Source organism: Gavia stellata, chromosome 2 (assembly GCF_030936135.1).
Source record: "Gavia stellata isolate bGavSte3 chromosome 2, bGavSte3.hap2, whole genome shotgun sequence".
Classification (NCBI taxonomy): domain Eukaryota; kingdom Metazoa; phylum Chordata; class Aves; order Gaviiformes; family Gaviidae; genus Gavia; species Gavia stellata.
This window is the reverse complement of record NC_082595.1, coordinates 86,351,561-86,375,365: the sequence shown is the minus strand read 5'-3', so window position 1 is coordinate 86,375,365 and position 23,805 is coordinate 86,351,561. Positions and strand designations below refer to the sequence as shown.

The window sequence follows — 23,805 nt, the reverse complement described above, 5'->3', positions numbered from 1 at the left end:
AATCACAGATGTCCCTGTGTGGGTGGGAAGGTTTCCTCCACTAGTGGCGGTGTTTAGAGATGTGAGTGCTCTCAGTGAGGGGCACAGTCCCCTACCATGACTCGTGGTGATGCTGTTCTCACCAGCAATGCAGGAGTAGAGCCAACAGGTCCAGGCAGTGATTAAACATCTCTGTTTAGCCCTTGGGAGACCACAGCTGGAGTTTTGTGGCCAAATCTCTGCAAAGTCTTTGTCACAAGGGGAACAAAGGAAAAGCATGTTCTTCCCTCTCCAAACATGCCGGCATTGCTTTTCTGCTTGAAACAGTGAGAAGAACATATAGTTGAGTTGATAAAAATCCAACTGTAGTCATCCTTCTGCAGAGGGTGCAGGCTGTAATGGCACTGACTTGTCTTCTACCACAGCTGTAACATCTAACCATTGTATCTAGTACTTTTTTTACCACCATACTGAAGAATATTCACATTTTAGAGTCTCAAGGCCTCCAAATCACACCTACATGAAGAAAGGGCATGTTATCTATACAGAAACACTGTGTTATCCAGTGGAACTCCTGCAGAGCTTGAAGGAGTTGATTGGAGGGATCAATGCACCAGAAGTTCTGAATCTCACCACTGCGTGGGCAAATAAGCATGTGGCACATGGCTATTTCACATATGTACACAAGTACTTTGTATTCATCACATTTACCCTTGATCTGGAAAACAGGGCTTCTGCTGTTCAATGTATACTCAGAAAAAAATCAGTAATGCCTGAGTAGGATTGTTCTGGTTTTCATCAGAAGGATGAGAAAGTTGGACCAAGCTCCCAATACAATTGATAGTGTTAATAACACTGATGCTGCAAATTAACAGACAATGGCAGGCTCAGAAATGTCAGGATTTACGTTTTGAGATTAGATCAAGATGAAAAAGTGAAATTTTGTTGCACTTGGAAAAAAGTATCCCTAAAATTTTAACAACAGGCATTCATATTTGATTTTACCTAGAAATAAACTGGAAATGACAATATTTTAAATTTATTACCAGTTGCATGTCACTGCAACAGCAGCAAAATCTTCTGTACCTAAGCGTACTGTTGTGCATGGATTTTTTTTCTGTCATCAATATAATTGCTATGATATTGTATGTAATACTGTATATATTTACCTTTGTTGCAGGCCAACCTTTACAAATCGGCACCTATGGTAACAGAGAGTCAGCTGGTATGTATTGCACAGCTGTGATAAGCTGTTTTTCAAAATTTGCACAAGCACAAAATCTAAAGTAATTATTATTTATTTTCTTAGTCCTTTGAAAGAAGCTGCAGTCAATATCATCCTGCAAAGCTGCATTGCTTCTACAGAGCTGCATTACTTTCTTCTGTACTGAATACACACCTGTTTTAAGTAACTGTAAATCCTGACACTACTGGTAAACCCATGGACCGAATGACAAACTAGAGAGTCTTGCTAAATCTTGAGGTGCATGACAACTATAAAGTCTATTGCTGGTTCTTGGACTCTTTTAATATTCCTCATGTACAATTTTGTTTATAGGCAACAATGTTCTGGCATCTATTTTCTTCTTACACGCTGGTTTAAATCAAAGCTGGCTTAACTAGTGAAAAGCAAGGGTAAAATCAAATAAAGAAAGGGAGATTAGGCATCAGATGTTCATTTTAGCTCTGATCACAATTTAGTCTGTTGGAGCCAAACTTTCTGAAGAAGAGTCGGAAGAGAGGTCACAGAGCCTGTCCAAGTGACAGTGACCACTAATGAATGCTTAGGGAAAAACTGAGATGTTGATGAGAAATTTTCCCCATTGTATTTCAGCTAACGGAATTTTAGGGACCTCCTGAATCAATTTCTTCTGTTTAGTACTCTTTGACCACTTCATCTTTCTTGATTTTTTCCAGTTACTTTTTGAATCTTGTTATACTTTGGTCTCTACAACATTCTGTAGCAATAGGGTTTACTTTTTAAACATGCATTGTGTGAAATAATACTTTATTTCTTCGTTTTAAACCTACTACTTGACCTCAGTTCTTGTACTGAAACAGCAAATAATTGTTCTTTCTTCACTTTCTAAATAATATTAATGATTTTCTAGGTATTAACCACAATACCCTATCAGTCACTTCTTTTTCATGGCGAAAAGTCAAAATTGCTTAGTCACTCTTCGATAAGTATGGTTACTGTCCCATGTCTTTGATGATCCTGTTGCCTTTTTCTATATCTTTTTCGGGTTTTTGTTTTTGAGACTGGGAGACTAAAACCATAAACTGCTCTTGTCTAGCTCTGAACACAGCGCTTTCTATCTACATGATAATGTGATAAGGTTCTTTACTGTTATTTCTCTTCCTTTCCTAACAATTCCTAGTAATTTATTTAGTTCATCTTTCTTGTATTGAGCAGTAAGCCAATGTTTCCATAGAACTGTATGCAATAAACCCAAGATCTGTTTTCTGGGGAGTAAGCTAGTTTCTGAGCTAACTAGTTCATCACTGCATATGTAAATTTAGGATGTAGTTTAGTTTTCCCCTGTGAAATATATAATTGTTGAATTCAGTTGTTTCACCTGCCTTTTTGTCATTTGTTTGCTCAGCATCATAAGATCTCTCTGCAACTCTTTGTACTGCTATTTTGTTTTTACTCTCCTGAATGATTCATTTTTACCAGCAACTTTGTCACCTTACTAGCCACTCTTTTCTAGCCAATGTACATCCATAATTCAAGGCCCAGATGCCAGCGCATATCTCTGAGGAACTCCATTTGTGACTTCTCTCCACTGTGAAATTTAAATATTTATTCCAACTTTTTGCTTCTTATCTTTTAATTAGTCCATAAGCAACATTCTCTTTTACTCTGTAGCAGTTTCATTTCCTTAGTAGACCCTGCTGAAAGACCTTCACTAAAGCCTTTGGAAATCCACGTACAGCACGACTGCACATGCACTGGACTTTATGCTCTGTGATGCAGCCTCATTTTGTTATCCCTGGTTATGCATTTAGGGACCCGGAGGGAAAAAAATGCCAAACACTGAGCCTCACATAAAATGGTCTGTTGATTCTCACTTGGTTTCATCTAACGTGTGTTCACAGAATCACAGAATGATAGGGGTTGGAAGGGACCTCTGGAGATCATCTAGTCTGACACCCCCACCAGAGCAGGTTCACCTAGAGCAGATTGCACAGGAATGCGTCCAGGACAGTTTTGAATATCTCCAGAGAAGGAGACTCCACAACCTCTCTGGGCAGCTTGTTCCAGTGCTCTGCCACCCTCAAAGGAAAGAAGTTCCTCCTCATGTTTAGATGGAACTTCCTATGACCAAGTTTGTGCCCGTTACCTCTTGTCCTGGCACTGGGCACCACTGAAAAAAGACTGGCCCCATCCTCCTGGCACCCACCCCTCAAGTATTTAGAAGCATTAATAAGATCCCCCCTCAGTCTTCTCTTCTCCAGACTAAAAAGACCCAAGTCCCTCAGCCTTTCCTCACAAGAAAGATGTTCCAGTCCCCTAATCATCTTCATAGCCCTTTGCTGTACCCTCTCCAGCAGTTCCCTGTCCTTCTTGAACCGGGGAGCCCAGAACTGGACACAGTACTCCAGATGCGGCCTCACCAGGGCAGAGTAGAGGGGGAGGACAACCTCCCTCGACCTGCTTGCCACACTCTCCTTGATGCACCCCAGGATGCCATTGGCCTTCTTGGCCACAAGGGCACATTGGTGGCTCATGGTCATTGTTTTGTCCACCAGGACTCCCAGGTCCCTTTCCACAGAGCTGCTCTCCAGCCAGTCAGCCCCTAACCTGTACGGATGCATTGGGTTATTCCTCCCCAGGTGCAGTACCCTACACTTGCCTTTGTTGAATTTCATGAGGTTCCTCTCTGCCCAACTCTCCAGCCTGCCCAGGTCACGCTGAATGGCAGTTCCTAGATGGCAAAAGATTCTCATATTGCTAGTTTAAACATAACCTACATCTGCCGTTCTCAGCCAGCTTTCTCGCATCATAAAAGATTTATCAGGCATGAGTGCCTTTTAAAACGCCATTCCCTATTATTTGTTCATATGTATAATAATTCTGTTCTTTAGTATAGTTTGCTCCTACTGCTTTGCACAGCTTGAAATGTTATACATAGTGATTTGCAATTCCAGGTTCTCTTCACGATCCTTTAGTAAAACCTGCCCCGTAGTTGCCACTTCTCATTCTTCTGGTGCTGATTATGTCTGAAATTAAATACCACAATTCATGATGTGGCAATTTCACACTGGAACTGCTTTACAACTTTATTTATTCCTTGCACTTTATTTGTTCATTTTATTGATTTGTTCTCAAATCTCTCTTATTGACACTGTACTCGAGACAGTTCCTCCAAATTGTTTCTTTGCCATTGTGCGAACGTCCCTAAGTCTTCCTGTGAGGAAAGCTGAAGTGAGGAATTAATTTTCAGCACTTTTTTAATTTCTTGATTATATCCACTGGCCCCATAGACTTTTAGTTGTAAGGAAATTTAACAAGTTTTTTTTCTCAAAGTCTTTCTTGGCCTAATACATGGCATTTTTATATTATGGGCTAGATTTTCTTTTATTTTTCCTTTTCGTCTCTTTTTTCTCTAGATTGTATTTGAACACAACTTTTTGTCTTTGGAGCCTTTTCCTCCTTATTCCTTTTTTCACTTTTTTTGCACTGTTCTTTGAATATTCCAGAAGTTACTGACCTCTTCAACTCCTCCTACAGGCTGATGCACACCTTCTCTGAAATGTTACTGTCTTAAGCAGTATTCTGGTCACTTATAACCATTACATCCTTTTGGCACCTGCTTTGATTTTTTTTTTCTTATTTTTTTATAGTTATTTTAATTATTTAACTATATGTTTTATTTCACCGGTTTTAAATTGCAGTCACTACAGTGGAATTCTTGTGCGTGTTCTTTCATCAGACAGCAACGCTGTCTCTGAGCACGTTGTGATCTCTATTAATTGATGATGATTATTCAGTAGTAACATTTTTACTTAGAAATTTTGCAGCATTTATGATTCAGCCAATTACTTCTCCTCTTGTGGAGTCTCTGACTAGCTCTACCAGGGACCGATTAGTTATGGTGACCGGAAATGTGGTATCTATACCTCTCAGCTGTGTGACTTTTATCCAATGGACAGGCAAAGCATTGGGCATGCCACTGTGACTCTCATCAACAGATTTTCTACTCTTTTAAAGGATGACTATGAATGACTCATGATAATAAAGTGCAAAGCCATACCTAGCACACCAACATGACACACAATATTGCCATTATCATTAACAATAATGTCTTTCTTCATACATCATGCAACTAAGGCAAAATTCACATGGGGCTAGTCTTGCATATCTTGGTACCATTGTTCTAGGTCTTTCTGGTTCAGATATTTTAACACTGCGTCAGTCATTCACGGTTTTTGAGTATGCAATGGAAGGATTTATAAAAATATATTTATATACAAAAACAGTAGAAAAGGAGTCATATATTTAGAGCAAATACAGAATGGCATTTCTGTATTTTGTGAGCAGGTTTAAATGATAGTAACAGAAAGAACATACTGCATTTTCTTGCATGAAAAGGATTGTGGATAGGAGTTGTAGGGACTCAAGGCTGGACAGAGGATGAGTTCAAGCATTTGAAAGGAAGAAAAACATGAGAAAAATAGATAACAATCTAACAATCATGGTCTGGTCCAGGAGTTAAAGGTGGAGTGTTTCAGTTAATATCTAGACATATTCCTATGGCTTATTTTGTTCTGGGGTGTTTTAGATGTGACTTGGCAGCTTGAAGTACTTTTTCTATAATTAATTCATTTTGAAGCTCATGTATTACTGAGGTTCGGGTATTTCCTGTATTTAAAGCTATTGAGCCCAAAGCTCCATGAAATGAAATAAACCATGGCTGAGAATATGACACCTCAAGAGTTATGGCATGATTGCTTTAAAGTAAAATAGTACTAAATTCAGCATCTTTTAAGATCCACTTCAGGTCAGAATGACATCAAATACAGCATAGTTGTCAGGTCCAGCATAAAATCAGGGGTCATGGGTGCATCTATCCACATCTATCATGGCCTTTGAGCACCGATGAATGACTTCTGGAAGGCAGTGTTTGCCATGTTTAGCCTGGAGCAGAGGAGACTCAGGGGAGACTTATCGCTCTCTACAACTACCTGAAAGGAGGTTGTAGGGAGGTGGGTGCTGGTCTCTTCTCCCAAGTGACAAGTGATAGGATAAGAGGAAATGGCCTCAAGTTGCACCAGGGGACATTTAGATTGGATATTAGAAAACTTTTTTCACTGAAAGGCTTGTCACACATTGGAACAGGCTGCCCAAAGAGGTGGTTGTATTACCAAACCTGGAGGTATTTAAAAGACGTGTGGAAGAGGCGCTTAGGGACATGGTTAATGGTGGACTTAGCAGAGGTAGGTTTACGGTTGGACTTGATGGTCTTAAAGGTCTTTTCCAACCTAAATGATTCTATGATTCTATGGGTCTACATCTATACTTTGTCAAGCACCGAAATGTAAGCACTGCTGAAGTGTCAGTTATACTGAGGAGTGGTCCGTACAGAGCCATCACACAGCAAAGCAGGAAAAGAAAGAGATTCCTGATATACCAAAGGAAAATGTGGATGAAGGGAACTTAAATGTGCTAAAAGAGTTTCTTCAAGAAAGGGAAGGAAGCAGAGAGGGAAGCAGAGAGCCTTGTCAGTGCTAAAGGCTTGCCCGTAGCCCCCTCCTTGCCACCAGCCTGGGCAGCAAGCAGCGCCTGGGGAAACCTGCTCCATTTTCTGGTCCCCTTTCCCCAGAACAGCAGCAGAGGTGAGTGTCTCCTTCACACTACTCTTACTGTGGGTCTGTCCCTTTTCTCCAGCTGTTGAGAAAAAGACTCATCCCTGTACTGATTTTAGCTTTGGATATGTTTAGCACACAGTCAGTGGAAAGCATGATACAGTATAGTATCAGATATCTTGCTGAAAATTCATGTGTTTCTTGAAATGCAAATATTTCAGTATGAACAAAAATAAAGACAACCTGAATTTCAAACAGGTGACTGTCCTTGTTCTCTAGTGCAAGACCTGCTGCTGCTTCAGCATGGAGGTGGAGAAAATAATTATCCTTCCTTCCTAGGCTTTTCAAAGTGATATGAATAATTTACTACTTAGCCAGAGGAAGAGGAAATCCTTTTAACCACAGTTATATGCCTTCACACCTTCAAACATACTAAGGGAGAACTTCATTGTAGACTGATACACTGCCTGGAATGTTTTATTGCATTTTTGCAAGTGTAAGGCCTCTACAAGGGAAAATAATAATAAATAATAAATAAACTAATACGTTCAATAACATATTTCCTCTTGTGAAGACTAATTTGTGGCAGAAAAGAAATAGAAGAGGAATATTTTAAGGTGATTAACAATTCAACTAAACAAAGCCTCTATGTTTGTATTGTTAGGGCAAAAAGCATCTTTTTGCTGACAGTGGAAACTGCAATGTTCCTTCATGACAAGGGAGCCAGTTCCTCACTATCTGAAAGCAGGTGCTCTCAACAGTTTAGAGGCTCCTCAGGTGATTCTGGCTTCTCAGTGCTGACAGAAGATGACTGCGTTGCCTGCGGCGTGCTGTGTTGCATACTTGCCCCATCTGTCTCACGGTCCCTTTTCCCAAAACTAATGAGTTTGTTGGAAAGGACTGGGAATGGTTCCTCTCCATAAGGAAATTCTTGAATTCTTCCCATTTGAAGCAGAAGGCTTCAAAGACTGCAAGAGACTATTTGTACAGAAAAGCTGGATATAAAGGCTATGCAGGCAAACAGATGGACTTGGTGCTTGCTATTTGTCAAGCGAGGTCTGATGGACTCAGAGCAGAAAGGAAAGAAAGAGAACAGCTAACTCTTTTATCCCAAACCTAGCTCTCTTGTTTTGTTATATATTTTTATCTGATCATGTCATATCTTTTGTCACAGAGTCAGGCTGCTTCAAAACAGCACTGCATTGAAAACATATTGAAAAGCCAATTTCTCGTTAAACATTGAGGCAGCTTTCTTGTTTACAGGAAAGCTGCTCAGGGATCCAGAAGGACTTAATGTCTGTGTAGTGACACAAAGCATGGCAAGGAGGGAGTGCGGTCCTTGCTAGCTATCAAAGAAAGCTCTGGCCCTACATATTTTGGGGATCTCTGAATACTCTGGATAAGGGGAAGTGACAGTGACTCAGATAGGAGAAACATGGGACTCAGAGGGTTTTAGGCCTCTGCTGAGAGGAACGGGGTTGCAACTGTGACCTTACTCACCAGATTCAACAAGATCCTAGGGAAAACCAGTGTCATAGTAACAGAGGAAAAAATTAGAGGTGAACACGCTCATACACCTGCCGACAAGAAGGTCAGTCTTATGACTCTTGGGATGAATATCATGCATGGCTCATTTTCATACAGCCAAAATACCTTCTGTCCCTGAAGAAGGGTGGCCATGTCCATACTGCCTATCAAGAGATGCCCTGGCCCACCGTATCCTCCTATTTCTGACTGTGTGCTTGCTCACCTGGGCCAAAACCATGCCAGGGAGCACCCTGGCATCGTCAGTACAACTGATTATGGGTCCGCTCTGGACTTTGTGTCTTGGCCCTGTGTAATTTGCTAATAGGGTTGTAGCCATATGACAGCAGACCACTGCAACCATAACAGCCTTTACCATTTTTCAGTGCTGTTGTAGGAAGACCAACACTTTTCTTGCCAAAACTAAGTCTTAGTTTGTTTCTCAGCAGTGTCAGTTGTGCCACCCTCTATCAAAGAAAGAGTTCAAGTTTTTAGTTTTGGATCAAAGATTTTATATACCTTGTCAGGGAGCTAATAAAGCATTTCAAATTCTGGTTGCTGGCTGATATCTGCCATTCAGTTCGCAGAGTCAGACATAAACATATGATTCAGTCAGCACTTGAGTGTGTGATGTTGTTTAGAAAATGCTTCCTTAAAAGCATTTCTACAGCATGCTTTTGAAAGAGATTTCCTACATAAGGAGAGTAGCTTATCCTTGATGATTTCAGGTACCTCAATGGGCTTTTAATTGCATGGTTACATGGTGTGGAGGAGTGCTAGAAGGCCACAGGTCCTTTGTCTGCATAATGATGACTTGATAACAACTGTAGCTTTCTTTTTAGTTTTATATTTACCTTTGTGTTGAAAGCCAGGAGGCATTCACTTTTACAAACTCTTCTCAGAAATCTTGGAGAGGAAAATAATTATTTTACAGTGAATCCTACAAAGAAATAGTCATAAACTAGGGACTGTAAGTTCATTAAATAAGCACCACGTCTTTCACTAAGTTGTCCTTCTTAATGAAAAAGTTTAAGTTTTTAATGCAACTTGGCAGTCATTACTCTTTTAAAAATGTTTATATCACCTCATGTCTTATTTTTTGCTTTCAGTTGAATATGTTTCTTCTTACTTGATGAGGCAAATGAAAAGGCCCCAACCTGTGGAAGGGAGGGAGGGGATAAAACACAAAGCTAAGGGAAGATACTATATTATTCCCCAGAAAGACTTTCCCCTAATATCTTGCTGCCTGGGCAGGTGTTCTTCCCAGGTGTGTCGTGCTCCTCCTGCCTCTGCTGCCTTCCACTCAGCCCCTGAGCACTGCTCTGTCCTTTCCACAAGACATGGGGACATCTCCTGCTTTCTGCACCCTCCCCCCGCAATGGGCACCCCTCTTGCCCTGTCCTTGCTGGATGCCTGCAGATTTAATTTTAAGGTGATGCGTAACTCAGTTTACATGATACATCCAGAAATCTCAACTGCATCATTTTAAGCTTAGTTTCATAGCAAGCTTCTCTTTTTTCCAGACAGACTGCTTAGGTGTATTGCTCTTGTAAATAGGCAGATGGTGTTATTAAATGTACATAGTCCAAATCTTAAAAATAAATCTAGTGGTGATCAAGTTTCTTCTCTGCATTTTTATACCCTGCTGGGTACTGAGGATGGGGAGCTGTGACAGTACTTATTTCTCAGTCCCATCTGGGCAAGCTGCCCCTCTGGGCTGCAATCACAGAAGGAGCTCAGCAGCACTCCTGTTGTTATCTATATCAGTTGTGACAAAGACTGCCTATTTCCTATGGGATAGCTGTAACAGAGAATAACGTAATTGAGTTATTGAAAAGTTTAAATTCAGTCACACACCCCCCCCCCCCCCCCAACTTCAGTACTTAGCAAATTTCAGTGAGAATGTACACTTTTTTCTTGCTTTGCTTACTGAACAAGTTGTCTATGTTAAAATTATCCCCTAGCCTCTACTTAGAGTTTATGCCACAATCCATCATGTCATAATTTACTGTAAGAATTCTGAAAATCATAGATGTGCTAAATTGGCAAGTTAATAGTCGATTTTTTGGTTGGCTGGTAGATAACCAAGAATTTTTTTCTTGATTAAATAATCCGATTTGTCTGAAGTGAGGGGTATCACACATCCATGCTGACTAAATTCTCTAAAATTGTACTTTTCCAAGTGAGCTCTTAAAGATACTGTCAAAATCAGGCATGCAATCACTGGTATTATTCCCTAGAAAGACTTTCCCCTAATATCTTGCTGCTTGGGTGTAAGTTAACAGCATCACCTATTTCCCTTCCTTTTTTCACAGTTACTGTTTTGAGGAGCCCAGAACAGAATTTGCAGCATGAAAGAAGACGTATGGCTGTGCATAAAGTGTGACTTGATGAACTTATCAAGATGCAGCTGAACAGCTAGCAAAAACATCCAGCAAAACCCACAAACAATAGTTTGACAGCCCAGCATCTATTTTTGTGTCAGTAACAAACAGATGTCAGCAATGAGGTTCTATGCATAAAAGCAGCTCTTGCCATTTTTGTCTGCAATCTGTATTAGAAGTAGGCCAGGCAGCATGACACCTGAATAATTTTGGTGGTGAAATATGTTATTAATAAAATTTTAAAAATATCTAGTCACTACAGCCTCATTGGAATTGACTTGTCTAACAAATATTCCGTAAATTGTAAAGTATTTTATTTTCTTTTTCTTCCATCTCTTTTCTCCTGGATATGCTATGGGTCAAGACAAAACCTGGTGTCATTCGTCCCGTGCTGGTGAAAGGAAAGAGTGCACAGCAAAAGGAGGAGCCCTATCAACCCAATCCTTTCAAAAAGTACCTTGAAGAAATCAGTGATCAAGAAATTGAGCAGGTGAGCAATACTTTGAAGGATTTTGTAGCCTCAGATAGTTTCCTTAAAGATGATGCAATAATCTTAGATCCTTATTTTGTCCTGGTCTCTTGTTTTTTGCAAAGTTAGATGATTCCCTGAAGGGCACCTGGCTCCTGGAGGAGAGTCTCCAGGCTGGAGATGGGCAGCTGGGCTTTCTACAGGGACATTTTTTTGTGGCAATCTAAAAAACTGTATGTTGGGGAAGGGGTCTTTTAATGATGTCCGTAGGAAACACTATACAAAAGAAAGTGGAAATCCTGTACTTGCCTGTCAATCAGGTGTCTGGATCAGATCTACCAGAAAGCGCTTTCTCCTTTTGGGGTCCAGACCTGAATCCTCTCTGAAGAGAAATGAGGACAGCAAGGACTGGGCAAGGTTCACTCTTCCCTCTCCGAGGGAGACTGCAGAAGAGCCCCACCGAGTTTCTGTGTCACGCCCCAGTGTGTGGCTCCCCCAGGTCCATATTTGGGCCCCTCCACAGCTTAAGGGAACTGCTCTTCTACTCCACACAAGGGGCCTTATCAGGCAGCCCATGGGACAGGAAAAGTGCTGTCTTCTCCCACAGACCTCTGCATAAAGCCATAGGATTACTTTGCAAAAACACATCTTGAACTTTGCTGACCTGTATGAGGCATTTTCTCAGAGAAACCCCAGGCAAATGATTCTGTCAGCCGTTTCTTGTGCATTTGTGTTTGTGTGCATTATTGTGAATTAAACCTTAACTGCAATATGTAATCTGAAAGTCCCTGTAGGAGCTTATTATTAACCTATCCAGTATGTTCTGAATCTTCCATCTGGAGGGTAGTAAAATGAAGCCAGGAGTCCTCTTGCCAGACACAATGTGAATAAAATACCTTACTAATTGAATTTCTCTTACTGTTATGCCTCTCTAGTCACATTAGAGAGAGACTTTAGCAATGGCAGTCCTGTCTTCTTCCTTTCATAACTGAATTTTTTTAAGATTTTCTTTTTAGTTCTTTCCATTCTTCCCCATAGCTCTGACTTGCTGTAGGACATTTCCAGCATTTTTCAGAAGTACTGCAGCATTACCAACAGAGAAAGATTTATTTGTAGCATCAGTGGGTTCCAGCAACACATATGGCTGGCATCACAAGGTTTCTCATTCTATAGGTTTCTATAGAATGTAGAGTTTCTGTAAAATATAAGAAAAAATTAATACCAATTATTTACAATTTTTCTCCTAACTTTTGAGGTTGGCAGCAAATATTTGACTTCGGAGACTATGTGTGAGTTCATAGCGAGTTTTTCATGCTTCAACTTACTGAAAACCTTCTGATGCCCCGGCACTGTGCTGCCATTTAGCTGGGATGAAAGAGGAGGAGAGCTGACCGGGAGATGCTGCTAGATAGCTTCTTGTCTAGGCCACCTCAGCAGGACATCACTGCAAAGGCAGGGGCAGCTCATACCTCCTTTTCATCACGGCTGGGCACTGATTCTGCTGGCTATAGTTCTTCTGATGGAGGAATGATGAAATCGCCAAACCTTGTATCTTCAGGCAAATACAAACCTGGGTTTATTGCCATACTCAGAAGCTTTCTGACATTTGAAACTAATTGTGAAAACAAATCATCTTACACCTTATAAATTACTTATGGTACATATTACTGAAATACTGAGGACATCCTAAGTCCATGGATAAATGTGATGTTAGAACAAAAGCCAAAATTATTTTATATAAAAGCTATGAATTAAAATGAACTAAACAAATAGTGCACTGACTTGATAGATCTCATTAATTTCACAATGAACATGTTCAGTTTTGCTTCCTTTATTTATAAGAACAATTACATATGCTTTTAAGTACTGATAAATTAGCATTTTTACCCTCAGGTTGCTGTGAAATACTTGTTATTTTGGGGAGTCCTCTATTAAGAAGTCTTTGTTCTGAAAAAGGAACTACTTAGGCCTGTATTCAGGTGGCTTCATTGACTTAACAGGAACCGGTTTTGTTTGTGTGAGAAATGGTTATATGATTCCAGTGGTGGTCTGATATAACAATTAATAGTACCATAATAGCCAGATCTAGGGAAAACAAAAAAGCACATGCTTACATCACAGCACATGATTACAATTTCAGCTCTTGCCTCTCAGAGTAGGTTTCTGGAGCTGATATAAGGTCCTTGTGTGTGGAGGAGACTTAGGTGCCCACATGAAGGTGTTCACAATCAGACAGCATCTCTGAAACTCTCCTGAGGGGTTTTAGTGCCTGTAAGAGGGCTGCAGCACTGCCTGTGAAACTGGGCTCCACGCCAGGACAACGGTTTGAAACGTGCAGTGGTGGTCCCTAACCAGGGGGTTGTCAGCCTATAAGGACACTCATTCTCCCTCTTCCCCTGCTCTCAGTAGTTAGCATTTTCGGCTGCACAGCGGCTGGCTTCTAAAGAGTGGGAGGTGTTCCCACCAATATTACCCCCAAATCAGGTAAATTGACTGCTTTCATGGGATATGAAAGCTGTGGATTAAACCTAGGAGACCTAGCAGCTAGGCTTTCTGCTTTCTGTGGAAGAGCCCATGCTAGTCCATTTGTCTTTGAATAAGAACTTAGCAGGCATCTACTGCAGCTGAGGGCAAAACTGCTCATACTGTTACTGATTTTCCCTGGTTTTCTTTGAAGATTTTCCCAGTCCTACTGGGAGGTTCAGCTCTTACATTTCTGTTCTCTCCCTCTCTCTGCATTTTCTTTTCATTTCTTTCTAATACCATTGCCAGTAACACCCTCCCTAGGTGACGTTGCTGCCCCTCCTTCACCCAGCCCATCTTGAAAGGACAGACCCTTTCAGGCTGCATCTTCGAGGGTGGTGCAGATGAGATGAAGTTCCAGATGGCATCAGCTTTATTAACTTCTCGCTTCTGAATTTTATTAGACCTTCACAATACCTCCCCTCCCTGCCAAACCTCCCAGTGTGACACTGAGCATTGGTGACTATGCGGGTGACATTCAGCTTGAGCCATAATGATGCAGCCAGCCATAACTGCTGACCTTCAGCTTCATGTCCCTGTGTTGAACACATAGTTTTTTGCACAACAGAGAGTAGCTTGTTTGCTTTTCACTTCACTAAGAAACACCCCCATGTGGAAAAGGCCATTTCGCTTGTAAAAAAATAGTAATTTTGGCTTTAACAGGCAGCTGTTCTCATGCAGATAATCCAAAGTAATAGATGGAGACAAAAGAGATTTCTAAATTAGTAAAGATCATCGGGAAAGGATGTAGCTCAGCTCACAGATAGCTCTTTTTATCTGTGTTCTGGGTACGCTGTGTATAGATTGACACTGGTGTGCCAATAAAATTTATAAACCTGGGAAAAATCCCTTTTTATTTTGGCTTTTTCTCATATTAGCTTATGGTGCCTTCTTTTTTTTTTCTTCCTGAGGACATATACAACTTGTAGCACTGGCTATTCAGTGGATATCCCCCCATCAAACACTTGTTACGGACAGAGTGTAGTATTTCTCAGGTTCCAATCTGACAGTATTAAGCTTCCCACATTTTTAGGTGTCCTTACTGGAGATGGTAATTTCCCTATCACGAGAAAGTATTGTTTTCCACTTGCTTGGTACATTTCAGTAATGTTTCAGGAATTTTGCAAGTATGCTCCGATTTGTTCAAAAAATCACCGTAATGTACACCGGAAGTATATGTAACTCATGAGCAGTGCTAACGTGGCGGCTTCATGAAAATTTTCACTTGACACTGGGGAAACATAGTCTTTCTTAGGGAAAAAATAGGGCATTTTGTTACATAGTGATATGAAAACAACTCATAATGAATGTTAGAGAATTCATGCATTTGCCAATATTAACAAGAATGTACATAGGCTCCTTTGTCATTAAAAAACCCAAACACTTAGGGCAATGGAAGAGCAAGATAAGGATGAACTAAAGAGATATTAGTTACACTTGGCATGAAGCTGTGAGGCCAGTTTGCCAAGGTTTATTATTAACAGAAGTAGGGCTGGTGCCTCTGAGGAGCGGCAGGAAGCAAGGTTGGTGTGAAGTGACTGCTGCCCGGTCCCCTTCCAGCCGCTCTCGCTGCTGCCTGGCTCTGATCCACTCATTTGCTCACCCTAGCTCTTTTGGCGGGCGATACATTAGCTTCTGCTGGAACTAATCGCAGCTATTGTCACAAATTTTCTGGGTCTTGAGCTCAAAGGCACAGCACACAGGGGAGTGTCTGGTCTAGACTCAGCCAGCCAAGCGGGTGAGAATTCAGGATGTATTGTGTCAATGGCCTTTACAAAACCTAAGGACGAGATTTGTGCCAAAAGCTGGGTACGCCTCCTTGACTCTATCCCAAAGCTTTTAAAAATATATTTTTTTTAAAGGGTTTTATGCTTTTGGTGCAAAAATCACATAAGTATTGGGGTTTTTTAACCAGAAACACTGTTAACCACTGACAACTTGCAGTAGTGAAATATATTGTGTGTGTACCTTCACTGGTTTAACTCTTAAATGGCTGAAAAGGCTTGTTAGAGTCCTGTTAAAAAGCCTGAAGTGCTCCTGCTAGTACATAGATAAAGCAGACTTTCTTTTGTACCTCTCAGACACTGTTTTCAGGTTGGTTTTGCTTCCAATCCACCCTCAGAAAATGTCCCAAAACGTGGCCATCTTATCGTAGCGCAAGATCCTTCTGGGCTTTCCTTTTCTGTCACTTGAGCATCAGCTGAGCTTCAGGAGGGATATGCACTGGAATCCAGTTGAAATGTAACTGGTTTAATGGGACATCTACAGCAGGTTTTTGTCTGTGTACTTTCAAGCCAATGAAAGTGCTTAGTGTAGAGCAATTGTATTGGCATGAAAGTAGAGTATCTTTCCTAGTTAATCATCAAGCCTTATGAAATGTGAAAAAGGTGCAAGACAAGCACTTTGCTTTCTGTCCAAAGCTTCTCTTTTGTATCCATTAACCTGTTTCTGTTTACTTTTTTTCATAGGAGACTGCTCTCCTACACCCTCTGTATCCAACTAAACTGATCCCTCCACCTAAGTCCCCTTCGCGTCCTCCGTCCATCTCCCTTGCTGACTGTCTAAACCCTGGACCTTTCAGCCACTTGTCTTCCATCACATGTGACATTCATGAGAATCCTTACAGCTCTTACAGTCACAAGTCTTTGTACACTAAGGCTTAATTCTAGGTAGAATTCAGCTGAGTCATTAGGATTCAGTGCTGGCAGGTGCTCTGGGAGATGCATCTCAGGCAAGCCGGTGTCTCCAACATCCCTGGAGATATTGCTGCTTTTCCTTCCCTTGGCACAGCTTGTGTCAGGGCTTGCTTCCTCCAGACCAGCTAGGACAGGACTCCTACCACTCTTCATTCAAGCTATTTGTTCTCTAAATGAGGAATAACCTATTTCATCCCTCATGCTTAGATTACTTTTTACATTTACCCCTGCTAAAGTAATGGGCTATTTCTTTTTTCTTGGAGACTGAGGTAAGGGAGGCTAACCTGAGAGAAATACAGGCTTTTCCAGTAGCTTCATCTGTCATCCTGACGAGCAGTTGTCTCTTGCCAATGCAATGGGAGTCGCACCCTTGCTGACATATGTGTCTTTGAAACAGCGATGAAAAAGTTGGACAAAATGTCTGTAGTCCAAGGTGTGTGGGTGACAGGGCTGGCTAATGAGCTCTGTAAGGTGAAAACTGGGCCCTAGGTCTTAACTGAAGTAATTTCGAAGAGCAGCTGGCATGAGGGACTTACAATACCTCAAGAGAGCCCTTGTCTGGTGTTAGGAAAGCATCAGTTGTGGAAGCCCATAGAAGATGCTGTTTGGACCCCTCAGATGCATCCCTCCCATGTCATCTTTTTCTAACACAGAATCTGGCTGCAAATGCTCAAACCTTGATGCCAGGAGAGAAAATCCCACTCCAAGATGTACAGTGTGCTTTATTTGGGATGCAAGAGGTTAAAACACAGGCATTAGGTGCCGTTTCTTTAGGCGATGTCACGGTTTCCTCCTCAGGGGAAGCACCAGGGTGAAATAAGCATTACTAGTTTCAGGCACCATGGAGCCAAGACTACTTTGGAGAGAAGTACCACCTCTACAGAGAATGTATGTTGGTCAGCCATCAGACTCTGAAGAAATGCCTGGAAACACCTTTCTTCCCCATTGACTAGAAACATAATTTAGGTTAATAGGCAATGTCAATAGTGTCTGAAGTTGGCCCCTCCGTCCTGTGGGATTTATAAAATTTACCATTTTACCCATTTATTAGGATGGACTAAAACTAAAACTAAAACTTGAAAAACCCTTCCATTCTGTCTTTGAGGCATTCTGAACTCAAACACGTTTTCACATCTGCTAGACTGGGTTTTGTTCTGTTACAATTTTTACTAAACTGGGCTGACATGTTTATTTAGCCAGCAATGATTTTACGATCAAGTATTTTTTGAGAAGTTTCCTGGTTCATTGCAGGGCATTCACATGAACAAACAAACATTGCACGGCATTCACACAAAAAAACAGCTGTCATATGACCACTGAAGCCAGTTTTTATGATGAAAATGGGTATTTGCTGTTGCTAATGAAAACACTGTTAGAAACTCAGAAATTTGTATAGGAATGCGAATACAGCAGGGAAAGTTGTCTGAAGATAATTAAGACAGTGTAATTTTTTGGTATATCATGTTAGCTGTTGTCTCAAAGAGGGATATTCTTGCTGAATGATTGCTGAAATAAGGAAATTTTGCTGCTGCTCTTATTTCCCATAGCACTGTACACCCAAAACACTTCTCTTGACTGCAGAGGTCAGGAAATACATAGGCCCAGCCTATGTATTTACATTCCACCCATATGGTGATGATTACGAGGCCTCTTCATCCACAATATCTCCAGGAACTTTTGCCATTCCAAGCAACCTTTGTGATCTGATAAATGATAAATTGCAGCCACACCTCCCCGATGTTAACAGGTTCTTCCTGTACAATGTAAATACGAGATATTTACATAGGAGATAAGGAAATACGGGAGAACAGGTAGTGTTTTCCTCAATCCCTTCAGTGGCAGAGAGGAACACTGAAAGGAACAGCAAAGCGAACCTAGTTAACATGTGGCTCAGAGGCTGGTGCTGTTGGAGGAATTTTGGGTTTTTTGGCTACAGGGAGGTTTACACAGCACCGGGCTGACTGCAGATGGAGTTCAACTATCGTCAAGGGGGAAAAGGATTCTTGCTTATGAGTTAGCGAGCCTCACCGAGAAGGCTTAAAACTAGATTCGAAGGGGGAAGGGGGTGAAACCAGGCTGCCTAGAGATGAGCCTAGGGGTGGCATGCCAATGTTGGGGGCAAAATCAATAGCCCAGCTCAAGTGCATCTACTCCAATGCACGCAGCATGGGCAGCAAACAGGAGGAGCTGGAAACCGTTGTGCAGCAGGACAGCTATGATGTAGTCACCATCACAGAAACATGGTGGGACGACTCACATGACTGGAGTGCTGCAATGGATGGCTATAAGCTCTTCAGGAGAGATAGGCAAGGAAGGAGAGGCGGTGGGGTGGCTCTCTATGTTAGGGAGTGTTTTGATTGTACAGAGCTCAACGATTGTGACGACAAGGTTGAGTGCTTATGGGTAAGGATGAGGGGGAAGGCTAACAAGGCAGATATCCTGCTGGGTGTCTGTTATAGACCACCCAGCCAGGACAAAGAGGCAGACGAAGTGTTCTACAAGTGACTGGCAGAATTCTCGCAATCGCAAGCCCTTGTTCTTGTGGGGGACTTCAACTTGCCAGATGTCTGCTGGAAATATAACACAGCAGAGAGGAAACAGTCCTGGAGGTTGCTGGAGTGTGTGGAAGATCACTTCCTGACACAGCTGGTGAGTGAGCCTACCAGGGGAGGTGCCCTGCTTGACCTGTTGTTTACGAACAGAGAAGGACTGGTGGGAGAAGTGATGGTCAGAGGTCATCTTAGGCTTAGTGACCATGAAATGATAGAATTCTCAATTCTTGGCGAAGTAAGGAGGGGGGTCAGCAAAACCACTACCATGGTCTTCCAAAGGGCAGACTTCAGCCTGTTCAGGACACTGGTTGAGAGGGTCCCTTGGGAGATGGTTGTGAAGGGCAAAGGGGTCCAGGAAGGCTGGACCTTCTTCAAGAAGGAAATCTTAAAGGCGCAGGAGCAGGCAGTCCCCATGTGCCATAAGATGAGCCGGTGGGGAAGATGACTGGCCTGGATGAACAGGGAGCTTTTCCTGGGACTCGGGAAAAAAAGAAGAGTTTATCAGCTTTGGAAGAAGGGGCAGGCGACTGAAGAAGAGTACAAGGATCTCATTAGGTCATGCAGAGAGGGAATTAGGAAGACAAAAGCCCAGCTAGAGCTCAATCTGGCCACGGTCATAAGGGATAACAAGAAATGTTTTTACAAATATAGTAACAACAAAAAGAGAGTCAAGGAGAATCTCCATCCCTTACTGAATGCGGGAGGGAACGTTGTCACCAAGGTTGAGGAAAAGGCTGAGGTACTTAATGCCTTCTTTGCCTCAGTCTTTAATAGCCAGACCAGGTATCCTGAGGGAATCCAGCTCCCTGAGCTGGAAGACAAGGATGGAGAGCAAAACAAACTCCCCATGATCCAGGAGGAAGCAGTTAACGACCTGCTATGCCACCTGGACACTCACAAGTCTATGGGGCCTGATGGCATCCACCCAAGGGTACTGAGGGAGCTGGCCGAGGACCTTGCCAAGACACTCTCCATCATTTATCAACAGTCCTGGTTCACAGGGGAGGTTCCAGACGACTGGAGGCTTGCCAATGTGACGCCCATCTACAAGAAGGGCCGGAAGGAGGATCCAGGGAGCTACAGGCCTGTCAGCATGACCTCGATGCCAGGGAAGATTATGGAGAGGTTCATCTTGAGGGCGCTCACGGGACACGTGCAGGACAACTAAGGGATCAGGCCCAGCCAGCATGGGTTTATGAAAGGCAGGTCCTGCTTGACCAACCTGATCTCCTTCTATGACCAGGTGACCTGCCTAGCGGGAGAGGGAAAGGCTGTGGATGTTGTCTGCCTGGACTTTAGTAAAGCCTTTGACACTGTCTCCCACAGTATTCTCCTAGAGAAGCTGGCGACTCGTGGCTTAGACAGGTGCACTCTTCACTGGGTAAAAAATTGGCTGGATGGCCGAGCCCAGAGAGTCGTGGTGAATGGAGTGAAATCCAGTTGGTGGCCAGTCACAAGCGGAGTCCCCCAGGGCTCAGTTTTGGGACCGGTCTTGTTTAATATCTTTATTGATCTAGATGAGGGGATGGAGTGCACCCTCAGCAAGTTTGCAGATGACACCAAGTTGGGTGGGAGTGTTGATCTGCTTGAGGGTAGGAAGGCTCTGCAGAGGGATCTGGACAGGCTGGATGGATGGGCTGAGGCCAATTGTATGAGGTTCAACAAGGCCAAGTGCCACGTCCTGCACTTGGGTCACAACAACCCCATGCAACGCTACAGGCTTGGGGATGAGTGGCTGGAAAGCTGCCTGGCGGAAAAGGACCTGGGGGTGTTGATTGACAGCCGGCTGAAGATGAGCCAGCAGTGTGCCCAGGTGGCCAAGAAGGCCAATGGCATCCTGGCCTGTATCAGAAACAGTGTGGCCAGCAGCAGTAAGGAGGTGATGGTGCCCCTGTACTCGGCGCTGGTGAGGCCGCACCTCGAATCCTGTGTTCAGTTTTGGGCCCCTCACTCCAAGAAGGACATTGAGGTGCTGGAGCGTGTCCAGAGAAGGGCAGCGAAGCTGGTGAGGGGTCTGGAGCACAAGTCTGATGAGGAGCGGCTGAGGGAGCTGGGGTTGTTCAGTCTGGAGAAGAGGAGGCTGAGGGGAGACCTCATCGCTCTCTACAGTTACCTGAAAGGGGGTTGCAGAGAGGTGGGTGTTCGTTTCTTCTCCCAAGTGACAAATGACAGCACAAGAGGAAATGGCCTCAAGTTGTGTCAGGGGAGGTTCAGGCTGGATATTAGGAAAAAGTTCTTTACTGAGAGAGTGGTGAGACACTGGAACAGGCTGCCCAGGGAGGTGGTGGAGTCACCCTCACTGGAAGTGTTCAAGGAACATGTGGACGTGGCATTGTGGGACATAGTTTAGTGGGCTTGGTGGTGTTGGGTTGATGGTTGGACTTGATGATCTTACAGGTCTTTTCCAACCTTAGTGATTCTGTGATTCTGTGATTCTGTGATTCTGAGAGCTACATCATCTCTTTAATTTCTTCCATTTCACTCTATAACATAAATTTGCTCTCTTACTTGGGTCATTTTTTACTGTCTGCTGTTAGCAAAGGTATGGTTTTCCTGTAAGCGTCACATATCTGTAAACAGCTTTTATTTTTTTTTATGTTTTATATTTTTTAATATATTATGTATATTTTATATATTCTTATTTCCATATTGAACTCTGACTCTCGATTTAAGTCTGCAACTTTCCAGGGTTGAGCAGCAACCTCCATAGCCCAGAAGCCTCTAAAGAGTGTTGTATTCTATCATAGAAAAGCTCAGAGGATCATTTTATTTTACTTCAAATACTTCTGCAGCAGCATTTTGAATGGTTATGTCAGCAGTAAGCTAACTGGGAGAGCTGTGCCTTAAATGAGGCCCTAGTACTGACCTGCTATGACAATTTAATCAAAAAAGTTTACACATTTGGGCTTCTGGTTGACTTCCTACTGCCATCCCTCTTGTTGTGTAAGTGAAGTAGGTTCCTGACTTTGGTCAAGACCACATGCAATGATAATGCTCGTGTTTCTCCAAGTGCGTCCCTTAATTTAATTAATGTAGCAAGTTCTCTTTTCCATCCCATAAGATTTACTGAAAATCCACGGGAATCTATGATAGGTACAAAAAAATTCAATAATTAGATCTTCTGAAGCAGGATTGGTGAGAATGACAAAGAGTTTTGAGATGAGTATCTTGTTTGAGACTTCTTTGGAAATTTTCAGTATAACTCAATTTACCATTGATTTTTTCCTAGTGTTTAAAATACTTTTAATTATTTAATTATTTGCAAGAATTTTAAAGTCCCAGACAATGAAGATAAGGTTAATTGATATAAAATGAGACAAATGTATTGTCAGAGGTAGGTAAGATTTGTAAACATTACTGGTAGTGCTAGTAAATACCTTTAGTAAAATGTATTGTATTTCTGAACTGCTGTTGCTCTCTAGGTAGGTGTGGCCCAATACTTTGGGAAACAGAATAATCAAATGTCAATACTGGGCTAGTTTAATACAAACGGAGGTTTATTTACACAAAAAGTAAATGTTCAAGACTTAAAATATTTTTTTTTAATGTTTCCGTTTTGGTCTATAGTATTAACATTCTTTGGTAACCAAAAGAAGATTAATTTTGATCTTATTGGCATGACCAGTATTTAACATTTGATTCAATATATGTTGATAAAAACTGACAATATTTGCCTATCATTTCTTGCAATAACCCTGTCTTCCACACCACCCAACTACAGTCTGAGCTATTCATGTTTTTAAAAAGAAATGATTTGATTTATTGTCATGAGTAATCAAAGTAACAGAAACCACATTACAATAGACACAGTATCAGATGTTGAGATTGCAAACTGTTAGACCTGTTCCATAAACAACATTCTGACATCATCGGAATTTATTTCCGTCCTCTACTAAATCTTGACTGCCATCTCTGTAAATTCCCTGGATTTCCCCCTCTCCACTCCTCTTCCCTTGGAATATGGGATAATATGCACCATGACTCACTTGCTGTCTCTCCAGCCATCCAGTAAACAAACGGTCAGTGTCCACATGGTCAATCTATATATACATATGTGTTGCATTTCTAACTATATGTTGTATTTTGCTTCATCTTCCACTAGAGGGCAAAACCTGCCGCCATAAATCTTTGCAATGATTTAAAATATGCTGTAAATACACTAATAAGAATGGACAGGTTGTGCCAGGGAATGGAGTTACTACTCTTCACCCGCACTTTCATTAAAAAGTTACCTTACACAGGCATTCCCTCAGAAATGGGAAATGGGATATGGGAAAAATGATCACCTGTGACTTATATTAGGAGGCTAGATATGGTGAACTCCTAAAACCAGTATAATTTCGTTTGTTGGCTCAGGGAATAAGAAAATAGCAGCTGTCTCCATCTGAAATGCTTTCTTGAAAGGACAATGTCGTGTTGATTAGGCAGACTGGACCCAGTGCCACATTGTTTTTGTTTGAAGCTCCACCAAGTACCTGAATCTTCATAGCTGATGGCATTACACAGACGAAGCTGAAAGACAGATCTGGCAAATTTTGTAGATTATAACTGCTCAGAGTGATGAAATCCATAAACTTGCCCCAAATCATTTCACAATGTGGTTTTAGGTTCGATGGGTGGAGGCAGCGGGAACCAAGGTATTATGTCTGTCCTTCTGCTTGGAGAAGAGCAGAGAAGTCTCTCTCCTCTCATCTGTGCACAGGTTGCTTCTGAAATAAAAATGTTGCCCATTCAAGTGAGCTGATTCTGTTCTCACTGGCCTTGTCATCTCCCTTCTTCTCTCGTCCCCTACTCTGCTCCCCAGGCACCAGATACTGCTGATCTTATTTACACTCCTTGGTCTTGAATAATTATGAGAGTTGAAC

At 42.1% G+C, this 23,805-nt stretch overlaps 1 protein-coding gene across 7 annotated transcripts in view; it reads left to right on the top strand.

Moving 5' to 3' along the window:
- MLIP (muscular LMNA interacting protein) overlaps window positions 1-23,805 on the top strand; it is a 117,836-nt gene that overhangs the window by 72,875 nt on the left and 21,156 nt on the right. For all 7 annotated transcript variants that reach the window (XM_059832432.1, XM_059832423.1, XM_059832417.1 and 4 more), the window contains 2 exons: window positions 1,160-1,204; window positions 11,065-11,190. In XM_059832432.1, coding sequence (XP_059688415.1) covers window positions 1,160-1,204; window positions 11,065-11,190 — 171 coding nt within the window. The remainder of the gene's footprint in view (window positions 1-1,159; window positions 1,205-11,064; window positions 11,191-23,805) is intronic.